General features: G+C 44.2%; 1 protein-coding gene across 2 annotated transcripts in view; it reads right to left on the bottom strand.

The window, feature by feature from the left end:
• The window catches only part of TENT2 (terminal nucleotidyltransferase 2), a 44221-nt gene extending 32162 nt beyond the window's left edge, over positions 1–12059 (bottom strand). The window contains exons 1-2 of one of the 2 annotated variants that reach the window (XM_068250171.1): positions 11277–12059; positions 7066–7191 (exon numbers count right to left, since the gene is read on the bottom strand). In XM_068250171.1, the coding sequence (XP_068106272.1) occupies positions 7066–7191; positions 11277–11386 (236 nt within the window). In that variant the 5' untranslated portion in view covers positions 11387–12059. Of the gene's footprint in view, positions 1–7065; positions 7192–8526; positions 8800–11276 lie in introns of those variants that run through there. The other variant, XM_068250179.1, reaches the window with a different exon arrangement.
• Between the last annotated feature and the right edge of the window lie 2064 nt (positions 12060–14123).

Below are 14123 nucleotides of genomic sequence, written 5' to 3' on the forward strand. Positions count from 1 at the left end.
GAGAGAGAGAGAGAGAGAGAGAGTGTGAGAGAGAGAGAGTGTGAGAGAGTGTTTTTCCTGCTCCTCTTTAGGTTGACTTTCAACTTGTTATGCCACAGGGAGTGTGCGTGTGCCTTTTATAACTATTCAGACCTTGAGTATGGATACCATTATACTTGCCACAAGCATGCAGCCAGCTGAGACAGAACACCTGATCAGCATATGTGTTCTTGGTCTCTGAGCCAAGACTGTATTAGAGACAGTGGTCAAATACTTAAACAAGCAGCGTTGTTTTTTTTTTTTTTTTTTTTTAATGGCCATATGCCTCTCACTACAGGTTTTCTTTTCTTAGTAAGTTGTTTTTTTAACTTCTCTGTGTTTCTCGCTTTTGTTGTAAAGCTATTTTTAACAACCTGGCCTAACAACCCCTCTGAGACGCAGCTCTGCTGCATATGCATACTCCAAGGACGCAAGTCGTTCAGTGCTTACAGATGAGACCCTTTTTTCAGTGCTTACAGATGAGACCCTTTGCATCTAGCTTTTTACCCAGTAGGAGAAGAAAGCCAGTGCTTGTCTGTGGCAGGCAACAAGCCACAGCACTGACAGAAAATCTTACTGCACAAATAAAAACATATGTCAACAGGCACAAGACAGCAAAGCTTAAACAAAGTCAGTCAACTCAATTTTAAGACACGGTCAAGGCTCATACACACATCAGACTATAGTCTTTGGAAAATGAAAGATCACAGACCAATCTTACCACCCTTCATGTAGTATGAGAGCCATACCTTTCACAGTCTTTTCTATGGAGCTGAACTCCCCATCAGAAAAAAAATCTTTGTAAGATGCTGCACACACAGATGCTGTACAGACACAAAAGATCAGTATCTGCAAAAGATAGATCTGTTCCTGCCAAAGATCCGTCCCTGCAAATTGCATTCATTGTCTGAGATCTGCAGATCATCATACACACCTTGTTTAACTGACATTCATCTGCAGATCAGACAATCATCTGCAGATCTGAAAATCCATCCTGGTGGATCTGATCTGCAGATGAATGTCTGTTAAACAAGGTGTGTAGGATGATCTGCAGATATCAGACTATGAATGCATTTTGCAGGAACGGATCTTTTGCAGGAACAGATATTTTGCAGATACTGATCTTTTGAATGTCTACAGCATCTTTGTGTGCAGCATCTTGCAAAGATTTTTTTCTGATGGGGAGTTTAGCTCCATAGAATAGACTGTGAAGGTATGGCTCTCATACTACATGGAAGGGGGTAAAATTGGTCTGTGGTCTTTCATTTTCCAAAGACCATGGTCTGATGTGTGTATGTGGCCTCAGTTCCCTGACTACTGAACTCCTAATATGGCTTAAAGGACATCCGAGGTGAAAATAAACTAATGAGATAAACTATTGTATCTATTCTCCTCCTCCTAAAAATGACCCTTTTTTTTAGCTATCCCAGTTTTATTTTAGATTTAAATCTACTTTCTAAGTTTTTACTGTTTCATGGCCTCTTCTCAAGGACACATTCATTGAAGTATGTCAGAGATAATAATAATAATAATAAAATATATATATATATATATATATATATATATATATATATATATATATATATATATATATATATATATATATATATATATATATATATATATATATATATATATATATATATATATATATATATATATATATATATATATATATATATATATATATATATATATATATATATATATATATATATATATATATATATATATATATATTCCTTATTAGTCAGGGTTACGCTATAGTCAGAGCCGGTCCCAACCCAGACAGAGTGTCAGTTGCATACCTGATTTGTAACGCTTTCAGGCAGAGAGAGAAAAAACTAAACCACAACATATTTATTTATGCGCTTGGCACTGTACATACACATGTATCTCATGTCACTTGTCACCTTGGAAGTCCTTTAAATGGAATCTGAAGTGAAAATAGACTTACGATATAATGATTTGTATGTGTAGTACAGCTAAAAAAAATATAACAATAGCAGGACAGATATTGTTTCCAGTACAAGAGTTAAAGTGGACCTGAACTCAGAACTCCTCTCTACTCTAAAAGATACAACAGCATAATAACCTTTAAACAAAAAACATCTTCGTTACAACTGTGACAAATCCTGAAAAAAATCTGCACAGTTTCTACTTCCTGTTTCATGGAAGCAGACATTATTGTTTACAGCCTGTGCTTTCAAATGGGCTTATCTGCCATAGGCAGTCATGTGACACAGGGGAGGATCAAAATACAACTAGTGTTTAGACACAAATGAGGGGAATTACACAGGCTAAACGCTTCAAATACATACAGGGCGCAGTTATGTTTTCCTTGTGTCCTGTGCGAGAGTTCAGGTCCACTTTAATGCTGGGAACATATACAATTTTCTGTTATGCTGGGAATACACAATGCGTTTTTCAGCTCGATTCTCTGCTCGATCGATTTTGCCGCATGATTGTCTAATATTCCTCTTGTTTTTCTTCTCTTTTTCCATTCACTTTTAGGAGAAATCGAGCGGTAAATATGTTCCAACAACATGATGGAAAAAAAATCTACCTGGCAGGTAAATCCAACAGAAAGTTGTATGGTGTGTACTTAGCAGACTTTGATGCAAAGGCTTATCTGAGCTCCACACCAATTTGGTCACTGCTTTCTGGAGCATTTATACATCAAAGAAACAGTCATGCTGGGAATACACTGCTCGATTCTGCGCCCAATCGTTTTGTCCGCTCGCTTTTCTTATCTTTTTTTCAATTCACTTCAATGATGAATCGAGCGGCAAGATGATCGAATGGGGATCAGACATGTCTGAAATGATCTATCGAGTCATCTTAATGGCTCAGAATCGAGCCGTGTATTCCAAGCATCAGAGACAGATTTAGATTACATTTTTACTCCTGGAAAGTTGAAAGAGCCTTTAGCTCAGCTTGCCCTAAGGGGCCCATACACCTAACGATTTTCCCGCCGATACAATCACAGTGATCGAATCGGCTGTGAAATCGCCACGCACACCGCTGACAGAATGATCGATTTCCGTCCGAAATCGATCGTTCCCGTCGATCCGTCCGTGCGGAAGATTTTTCTAGATCGCTGGCGGGTCGGGAGTGCGTCGATAGCGGCATCGAGTGGAAAAAAAGATTGAGCGGAGAATCGAACAGGAAAAAGGTATCGTGTGTTTCCATCCAGCATTAGAGAATTTATGCAATGTTATTATAGAGACACTTTTCTTTGCTACTAATGTTCTGATGTCACAATATCAAGCTGCCAATGCACTTAACCTCTCTGGCGTTATGATTCTTTTCAGATTTAGTCTAAAAGCCATGCAATTTTTCCACAAGCTTTTTAGACCCTAAAAACAAGAAAAAAAAAAACATACCACACAGAGAGCTCTGTAGAAGCTCCTGCATATAACTCACTTAGGCACGGGATTACCACTCTAAGATACATTTTTCCATCCCGAACCTGTCTTGGGATTACCGCTAAAGCCCCATCTACACCATACAATTTTTTGTCCGATTTCTTTTGCCATTGCAAAACAATGGCAAATTGAATCGAATCCCGATCGGACATGTTGGATTGAATAGGAATCAAATCGAAAAAAATTTTTATGGCGTAGATGGGGCTTAAAGGATACTTGAAGTGACGTGTGACATGATGAGATAGACATGGGTATGTACAGTGACAAGCACACTAATAATTAGGCTGCGTTCTTTTTCTGCCTGAAAGAGTTAAAGTGAACCTCCAGACTAAAAATCGACTCAGCGGCACTAAAAAGGCCTGGTGTTTCTTTAACAGTTTCACAGCATCAGAACTTTGTTTCTCTTATACAAGCCTTATTTTTAGCTGCACAGAGGAAAACTGCCCGGGCTTTTTTCCCCTGATGCTGTGCAAAGCATGATGGGATTTCTGATTTTGTTGTTCTCGTTCTGCTGTTTCGGGCAATTTTTTTTTTTTACATTTTGAATTTGACATTTGAAGCCTAGCACGTGCAGCTGGGAGGGGTAATCAGGACACAGGACAGTTGGAACTGTGTCGCCTGCTCCTTGTCACCTCCTTTCAACCAAAACCATGGCTGCCCCCATGACAAAGATGGGTGGGTAAGAGATTATATTACTTATCTATTCTAATTAGCATAACTAATGTGACTTGATGACAGTATGTTTTTAGGCTGAAGTTCCCCTTTAAATATCAGGTATGTAAGTGGCTGACTCAGATAGGAAGTGACTACAGTGTGACCCTCACTGACAAGAAATTCCAACTATAAAACACTTTCCTAGCAGAAAATGGCTTCTGAGAGCAGGAAAGAGATAAAAAGGGTCATAGTTACATAGTTATTTGGGTTTAATAAACACATACCTCCATCGAGTTCAACCAGAACCCAATAGTTCATAGATTTTAGCTCTGGTATACTTCAATGAATGTGTCATTGAGCAAAAACAATAAAAAACAATTAAAACTTAAAAAGTAGATTAAAACATAAAATAAAACTGTGGGATATCTTAAAAAGTCATTTTTAGGTGAAGGAAGATAGATACAATCATTTAATCAGTTTATTTTCGCTTTCTGTGTCCTTTAACCACTTCACAACTGAGGAGTTTTACCCCTGGAGCACCAGAGCAATTTTCACCTTTCAGCGCTCCTTCCATTCATTCATCTATAACTTTATCATTACTTATCACAATGAAATGAACTATATCTTGTTTTTTTCGCCACCAATTAGGCTTTCTTTAGGTGGGACATTATGCCAAAAATGATTTTATTCTAAGACTGGTTTCACAGTGGGACGTTACAGGCGCACGTTAGAGCAGCCTGTAACGCACCCCAATGCACAGCAATGAAAAATCAATGGGCTGTTCACAGTGCCCACGTTGTGTTACATTGTAACGCAGCACGTCTACATACCGTACTGCATGCAGTACTTTACACGCGGCTAAGCCGCGTTAGACGGTTTGCACATGCTCAGTAGGGTTTTTTTTTTCATTTTAAGGGCGGAGAGGAGGCGGGGAGAGGCCGCTACGTAGCCAGGCACATGGCTAATTATTCACTGCACTTGCAGTGTTTACATCCTGGAGCGGCCGTGGATTGGCTGGCGGGACCACGTGATACGGAGAGCTCCGCTCACGTGGTCTCCGCAGTGCCTCCGACAGAGCAGGCGCACCAAGAGCTGCTTGTAACGCGGCTCTTGGTAGCGCCCTGCTCCAACACCACCAGGCATTGCGTTAGGGGCACGTTATGCGACCTTAACGTCCCCTCTAACGCAACGTCCTGGTGTGAAAGAGGCCTAAATGTGTTTTAATGGGAAAATAGGAAAAATGTGGGGAAAAAAAATCATTTTTCAGTTTTCGCCATTATAGTTTTTAAATAATGCATGCTACTATAATTAAAATCCATGAAATGTATTTGCCCATTTGTGCCGGTTATTACACCGTTTAAATTATGTCCCTATCACAATGTATGGCGCCAATATTTTATCTGGAGATAAAGGTAGGTCCATCCCTAATTACAAGCCCATAGTTTATAAAGTAACAGTGTTATACCCTCTTAACCTAAATATTTGAAGAGTTCAGGTAACTATTTATGTATTATTACAGCAGCCTCCAATGTGTCGGCCAGCAATCAACCTGGTGGATTGATTTGGCCGACAGCATTGTTCTCAATCACCCCGCGTTATGTCACTTACACGCCACTCTTTGGCCCCTAGTGAAAATTGTGTATATTTAACCACTAGCCATGTTTGCGGTACTATATATCTACGCCCTGTGAGAAGACTGTTCCCATTGCAGGGATGTAGATATTTGTCTTTGAGTTTTAATGCGCACACCCACAACCTCCCCCTGTGACAGTGTTGTAGTACACTGATCGGTGAAGGGGAACACAGTTCCCCTTCACCGATCAAAGTGTCTGAGATGCCATGGTCATTGCCGGGAGGGGAGTGGCGTCAGTAATCCGGCGGCTTTCACTGAAAGTCACTGACACAAGGCAAACTATCATAGCAATCTTTATGCCAGGAATGCAGGTTTACACCTAACCAAGTATATATATTTTTCAAATTCCCATGCCCTGTCTACCCACTCCTAGCCTGTATCTGGCTGTCCCAGTTGACACCAAAGGAACGAATCAAGTAAGAGAAATGGCAGGTCAGCCTTCTTCAGGGCTCAGTCACACTAACGCTGGGTTCACAGTCCGTTTTACGCATCGGAGAGCAGTGGATAAATGGACCAGTTGATACATTCTATATTAAGTATAGGATCTATTTTCATGTTTGTCAATGGATCCACTGTCTCTGATGCTTTGAGCAGAATACTGTGTTTGCGCAGTACATAATGCTGGAGACTGGATGAAGGTCGGACTTATAAATAACCATGCTATGTTGGGTGAGGGACACTACAGAAGATTTTCCTCAGAGTCGGCCCCCAACCATTTTGCCCTAAAATGGACCTGAACTCTTGCACAGGACAAAAGGAAAACAGAGAAATGCCCTCTATGTATTTCGAGAGAATAGCCTGTCTAATTTCCACTCATTTGTAACTAATTAGAAGTGTAATGTGACCACACAGGATGCTAACCCCATGTCTGCTTCCATGAAAGCAGTAAGTAGACACTACAGATTTATTGCAGGATATGTATCAGCTATTTTTAATTTAAAGGTTATTTTGCTGTTGCTTATATTTTAGAGCAGAGAGGACGTTCAGGTCCTTTTTAAAGGATGCCTGTGGTCCCTGCACAGCAATACTCAGCCATCTGTATTGCTATTTGCCATTACACTGACCTCATTCATTAACCTGAATGGCGTAGCACAAAGAAACATATGCAGTAATGTATCCACTGCACTGCAATCCATTACTGGCAGTATCAAACAGCAGCTATCCTGCACACTGTAGTGTAACACTGCACCTTAAATAACATCAAGCCATTACAGAAAAGCACCCTACAGTATTGCTAGTGTAAGCTTCCCAACTAGGATTTCCCAAACAAAATATTCCACAAACATTAAAACAATTCAATTTACATAAAATAAGCTGTAAAGAAACACTCACTTCCTGTTTTGGAATGGAGGAGACGAGGCAGGGCTGACCAAGGGACTAGGGTTTCCATATGACCATGATGCTGGGGACATTGGAGGCATAGGCAGAGCATTTCCAGTCATCAGCATTCTAGAAAGACTAACATAACATTATTAATTAACAATGCAAGAAATGAAACTTACAGCAAGACAGGACAAAGCTGTAATTCCTACATCTCTATTTCTATCCTACATCTACAATACAAATACTCAGAAGTGATCCAATAGCTTCAACATATGTGTACAGTTGATGAAGTTACAGTATAATCTCCTTATAATAAACTCTGATATAGTAAACATTCAGGTATAGTACACTACCGCTCAAGGTCCCAGCCAATCTCTATTATAAGAGTCTATGGGAGCTAAGGCTCGTATAGTAAACTCTGATATAATAAAACTTCTGTTATAGTAAACATGTTTTTTTGGCCCGTGACACTGACCCCAGATCTTATGCTGGGATATATTGCTCGATTTTGAGCCATTACGATGGCTCAATTGATAATTTCCAGCATATCCGATCACTGTTCGATCATGTTGCTGCTCGATTTCTCATTGAAGTGAATTGAAAAAAAGATAAGAAAAAAAAAACAAGTGGAAGATAAGAGAAACGATCGGGCGCAGAATCGACCCGTGTATCCCCAGCATATTAATGCTGGGCATACATGGCTCGATTTTGCCGCTCGATTCTCCGACTCAATCGATTCCTTGCTCGATTCCGCAGGCGATTATCTTATCTTCCGCTCGTTTTTCTAATATTTTTCCATTGTGTATAATGTGGAATCGAGCAGCCAGTAGCGTCACTAGGGGGGTGCGGTAGGTGCGGACCGCACCAGGTGTCACGAGCAGAGGGGGTGACACCAAGCTCCAGGCTAAGGGAGAGTGGAGAAGGCTATGTAAATACTGACGTCTCTCTCCTGCTCTACTCCCTTCTGGCTGCTCCTTGTTGAGCTTATAACAGAGGAGGCTAACAGGGCCACATGGTGATCATTTTAACACCTCCCTACAAGAAGCAACGTTACTACCTGGTGAAGTTTGGAGGTTAATGGGTTAGGAGGGGGTGACACCATGAGTTTCCGCACCGGGTGACGCCAACCCTAGTGGCGCCTCTGCGAGCAGCGAAATGATCGGGAGGGAGATCAAACATGTCAGATATTATCTATCAAGCCATCTAAATGGCTCAAAAACGAACCATGTATTCCCAGCATTAGTCTACTGCCAGTACCATGTTTTTATAGCAGGGATAAGAAATGGCCTTTCTGTCAGACCCAAAGCAATGAAATTGGCTGCGTTGTTACTTCTAGTAAGAGCAGTGACAGATTAACTGCAATTACACAGCACAGACATGTCTCCCTCCCCTCCCCCCTGGACACACCACACTTCCCCTGGAGAGCAGGCAGGGCCAGCTGTCCGCCTGTGTGTTGGGCGCAGGACTCACTTGGCGTGCAGGAGTCGCTCGGCGCTCAGCAGCTCCCCGCTGTGGTGAGGAGAAGGAGGGGGGAGCATAGGGCTGCGGCCCAGGCTGGAGGGGTGCGGGAACATGCTGCTGTCGCTGCTCCTCCTCCCGGCTCCGGCCGCACATCAGCCTGGGGGTGCCGGGCCAGTCCGAGCAGGAGACCCGAGCGTCCGATAATCCGAGGCTCCGGAGGAAATGGCGACCAGCAGCTGGAGCCTGACGGGAAGCCACGGGGGCGGAGCCACTGCACGAGTCAGGAAGGAACGAAGCGGCATGGTAACCAGCAGCTATCATGTGACTGAAGGCGGCCAATCGGGGAAAAGGAACCTGGGGTCGCTACCCCGAGGCGGAGTCACGTGCGCGTCCCTCTGTGTTTACAGTTCTGGTGTGTGGAGAGTGGAGACGGGCTGGCGAGCGCCCCCTGCCGCCCAGCCTGCGCAAGACACGCTTCTGTACTGATACATATCATTCCACTTCCTACTTTGCTTTTTTGTTGCTTTTTCTTTTGTTTTTGCTCTGTATAGACCAGAACGATTGGGGTGAACTGGGGCAGTGTTGTGAGAGAATCCAAGGTGAAAGTGATTATGAAGGCTGCCATGTTTATTTTCTTGTAAGCAATGCCAGTTGTCTGGCATTCCTGGCATAGGTAGTGTCTGAGTCAAAACCCTGGAACAGGCATATGGCTAATCCACTAAAACCTGAGTCAGGGGACCTGATATGCATATGATGTCCATAGGGCTAAAAGTGTAACATTTTAAACACTTTAAAGGGAACCTTAAAGCGGAACTGTAAAGGTATTTTAGTCACATACTTTCACTTACCTGGGGCTTCCCTAAGCCCCCAGCAGCCGCCCTGTCCCGCGCCGGTCCTGCCTGAGCCGCCGTTCTCTCGCCGCCAGCTCCGTTCTGTGCCGTAGACTTCTCAGTCAACGCCAGCTCAGCCCTGCCACGCGTATCCTTTCTTTGCGTCCCTGCTATTGCAGAGGGGAACGCGATGAAAAGATACGCGTGGCAGGGCCGCGCTGGCGTCGACTTAGAAGTCTACGGCATGTAACGGAGCTGGCGGCGGGAGAACGGCGGCTCGGGCAGGACCAGCGCGGGACAGGGCGGCTGCTGGGGGCTTAGGGAAGCCCCAGGTAAGTGAAAGTATGTGACTAAAATACCTTTACAGTTCCGCTTTAACTGAGAGGGATATGGATGTTTCCTTTTAAACAATACCAGTTGATTGTCAGTCCTGCTAATCTCTTTGGCTGTAATAGTGGCTGAACCACACACCTGAAACAAGCATGCAGCTAATCCAGTCTGACTTCAGTCAGAGCACCTGATCTGCATGCTTGTTGAGGGGCTGTGGCTATAAGTATTAGAGACACAGGATCAGCAGGAGAGTCAGGCAACTGGTATAATTTTAAAAGGAAAAATCCATATCCTTCTCAATTTAGATTCCTTTTAAAGAGACCCGAGGTGGGCTCATAGATTTAAAAAGCTACCTTCTGGGGGGCTGAGCGGATCAGGTAGCCGCAAAAATTGCCGCTCCCCACCGATCCTGTGGGCTGCACTAGCCCACTTTCACTTTCGTGACCTCTGGGTCACAATGCTGAAAGGAGAGACTGATTCTCTCATCCAGCGTGCAGGGAGCAGCAGAAGGCGCAGCCAGGGAGAGAGAGCTGCTGGGCAGCTCTGGAAACCCTGCAGGAATGCCCCTGGTGGGCGTTTTAAACAGGGAATCCCTCTCCCCCATGTTTACCCTCCGAGATAGTGACAAATAATGTCGCTTATCTCGGAGGCTATAGCGTGGCAGTGGGGGGACACAGACATGCCATGAAGCTGAAAACATGCACCCTTCTATTGGGCCTACAGCCCCCCGGGCTCGGCTGACCCCCCTTAAAAAAAGCAGCAGGCTAGCGACAAGCAGATTGTCGCTAGCCTGCTATTTACCTCTGCCTGTCAGTCATTGCCGCTCCCCGCCTCCTGTATATCCCTTCCCTCCCCGCCTCCGCTTCCGATTGGAGGAAGCTTACAGAGCCGGGGAGGGAAAGGACACACACAGGCAGGGAGCCGCGCTATACAGGAGGCAGGGGAACGGCGATGAGTGACAGGCAGAGGTAAATAGCAGGCCAGCAACAATCTGCTTGTCGCCAGCCTGGCACTTTTTTAAGGGGGTACAGCAGAGTCCAGCGGGGAGGGGGGGGGGCTGGAGGCACAATAGAAGGATTGAGGCAGGGAACATATGTTAATCATTTGTCTAGTTCACACTTAATGTATTTTTCGCACGCAGAAAGAGACTGATATTCTGCATCATGGTTCTGCACATTTTGTCAGTTTTCTGTATCAAATACATCAGCTGCTGTGAAAAAACGCACGCATTTTTTCTGCATAGAAACACACTTGGTGTGCAGAAAACGTACGCAGAAAACTGAAAGACAAGTGTGTTCCCTGCCTCAGAGGCTGGTCACTGTACACAAAGCATGCCTCTGTGTCCTAATATGATTTGACAAACACGCCTCAGGTTCTCTTTAACTGTAAAGAAATCCTCCAGACACCAAGTTCATTTTAAGAAATATTTGTATTAAATCATAAGGATAAAAAGTTCAGTGACAAAATGCATCCATACATTTCTTTTTAAGCAGAATTAGTATAGGTAGGCCTATTATATATCTTTAGCCTGACAGGATCAGGTCTAGTCTCAGAAGCATATGTGATGCAGTTTATTAGCATTAACTTGCAAGAATTTACCTCATGCTGGTTACACACGTTGCATTTTTTTCGTGCGACAGATGGATCCAATAGATAAAATCCGTCATGTCCGATATTGCTCCCGATCGATTCCGTGTTCGATTTCTCATAGCGGTGAATGGAAAAAGATAAGAAAAACGAATGAAGATAAGAGAATAAACATTTGTTTATCATGCGGAGTAATGCTTTATGCGTGCAAACCTTTGCGCGCTGCAGATCATATGATAACTGCTGTGATAGCAGTTATCACGTTTTTGTGAATCGAGCCCAATCTCTCCAGACACTGCACTACAGTCTTTTCTTTTTCTTTAACCCCCTTGGCGTGATTCTTGGGAATCCTGGGATCCAGCAGTGCAGTTTTCCCTCTATCCTCCGGATGGCGCTGTAACCCTATAGTGAGAATGCCGGCTGTCGTCATGATGACAGCCGGCGATCTCACCAGGGCGAAACAGAGCCTTGGAGGAGAGGAAGAAGAATGGTGGCCGACGTCGCGATCCCTTGGGAGGTGACTTAAACCACCCGCTGCTCTGCACTGACCTCCCAGCAGCTACCATGAGTTCAGCTCTGGGATACCACTTATAGTTTGTATTTTCCAACCTAAGCTGAACTTGTGATTACCGCTAAGGAGGTTCATCCTGTCACTTGTTTCTCTGTCTCTCTCCTGTATGCATTGCTGTCCCACTGTCTCTGTGTCACTTTCGTGTCTCTGCTGTTTTCTGTCACCCCTCAGGTAATTTTTACTTGCCGCTAGTCTACTTTAGGGGACCCACCGCAAATCCCCATAGACACTTTCAGCTGGGCTGCAAAACGGAACAAATGGCTTCCGTTTGCTTGTTTAAACCCCCACAAGCCTTATATCCCTGGGTAGCTACACATGTCCTCCAACGAATTTTGCGGATTTCGGTAAAAAAAAAAGTTTGAACTGACTGTGTAGGAGCCGCGGAACGGCCGCAATTTCGGGTCCGTCGGCCATCTTGGTTCTGCTCTGCAGGTCGTTTCTTCCTCCTCATTGGAGGGATTGTTCGGTGGGGGCGTGCCAGCTAACAAACCCTCCAATGAGGAGGAAGAAAGAGACCTGCACAGCAGAATTAAGATGGGCGACTTAACCGAGATTTAGGCCGTTTGGTGGCTCCTACACGGCCAATTTAAACTTTCTGTTACCGAAAACCTTCCAATTCGTTACAGGGCATGCTTACCTATCCATGGGTATATGGCTTGTGGGGGTTTAAACAAGCAAACGGAAGCCATTTGTTCCGTTTTGCAGCCCAGCTGAAAGTGTCTATGGAGATTTGCGGTGGGTCCCCTAAAGTAGACTAGCGCCTTTTACTTTACTGGTCCTTCCTTCTTATTCCTCTCTTCTGGCTTATCTCCCCAGTATCATTGCTCTTTACTGGCCTGTAGCTGTGAGAGGTCTCTCTCCTCTCCTGTTCTGTCTGCAGCTCTCTTTCATTTCCTTGGTTTAGTTTTCAGTGGTGCTCTTTTCATCTGTGCCTCTGCCTTGCTCCGTCTGTCTCACCAATGGCTGGTCTCTGTTTTTTGTCTCTGCTCTATTTCCTCTCACATCACGCTTATTTCTTGCTGCATCATCAACTCAGTCCCAACAGCTTACTAGGCTCCTCCCCCTCACTAGCCTTCAACTGCCAAAACCTAACTGCCATTTCCCTTTGCACATGCCCAGCTTCTCTCACCTCTTTCCTGCTCATGGGCTCCCCCTGGTGGCACCTGCAGGCTCCCTTTACAGCAGCCCTTCCCACAAAAAGTGAATGCATAGTTAAAGGGGAACTGAAGTAAGAGGTATACGGGGGCTGCCATATTTATTTCCTTTTAATCAATACCAGTTGCCTGACAGCCCTGCTGGTCTATTTCTCTGCAGTAGTATCTGAATAACACCAGAAACAAGCATGCAGCTAGTCTTGTCAGATCTGACTTTAAAGTCTGAAACACCTGTTCTGCTGCATGCCTGTTCAGGGGCTATGGCTAATAGTATTAGAGGCAGAGGATCAGCAGGGCTGCCAGGCAACTGGTATTGCTTAAAAGGAAATAAACATGGTAGCCTCCATATACCTATCAGCAGTTGATACGGTTGACCACACCTTACTCTTACAAATACTTTCAAATGTAGGAATAAAGGGCCTTGCTCTCACATGGTTATCTTCCTACCTCTCTGGAAGGTCCTTCACAGTCTCCTACTCAGATCAAATCTCTTCTCCTCATGCTTTGTCTGTCGGGGTTCCTCAAGGCTCTGTCCTTGGTCCCCTCCTCTTTTCCATCTACATGCATGGTCTTGGTGACTTAATCAACTCATTCGGGTTTCAATACCACCTGTATGCAGACGATACGCAACTGTACCTCTCGGACCCAGACCTTAACTCCCTCCTCAAACGTGTTCCTGACTGCTTGTCTGCTATATCCTCCTTCATGTCCTCTCGCTTCCTAAAACTTAATATGAGTAAAACGGAACTAATAATTTTTCCACCGTCTCTGGCCACCTCTCTGCCTGAAGTAACTATAAATGTTGATAACACTCCCATAACTTCAGTTCCCAAAGCACGGTGCTTGGGGGTAATATTCGACTCTTCTCTTTCTTTTATTCCTCATCTTAACTCCATAACCAGCTCCTGCCATCTCTAACTCAAAAATATATCTCGCATCTGTCCCTTTCTCACTCAAGACACAACCAAAATGTTAATACATGCTCTTATAATTTCTCGTCTGGACTACTGCAACGTACTACTTTGTGGACTACCTTCTAACAAACTGGCCCCGCTCCAGTCGGTACTGAACTCAGCTGCTCGTCTCATTCATCTTTTTTCTCGATCTTCCTCAGCTGACCCTCTCTGTCAAGCT

Source organism: Hyperolius riggenbachi, chromosome 1, assembly GCF_040937935.1.
Source record: "Hyperolius riggenbachi isolate aHypRig1 chromosome 1, aHypRig1.pri, whole genome shotgun sequence".
NCBI lineage: Eukaryota > Metazoa > Chordata > Amphibia > Anura > Hyperoliidae > Hyperolius > Hyperolius riggenbachi.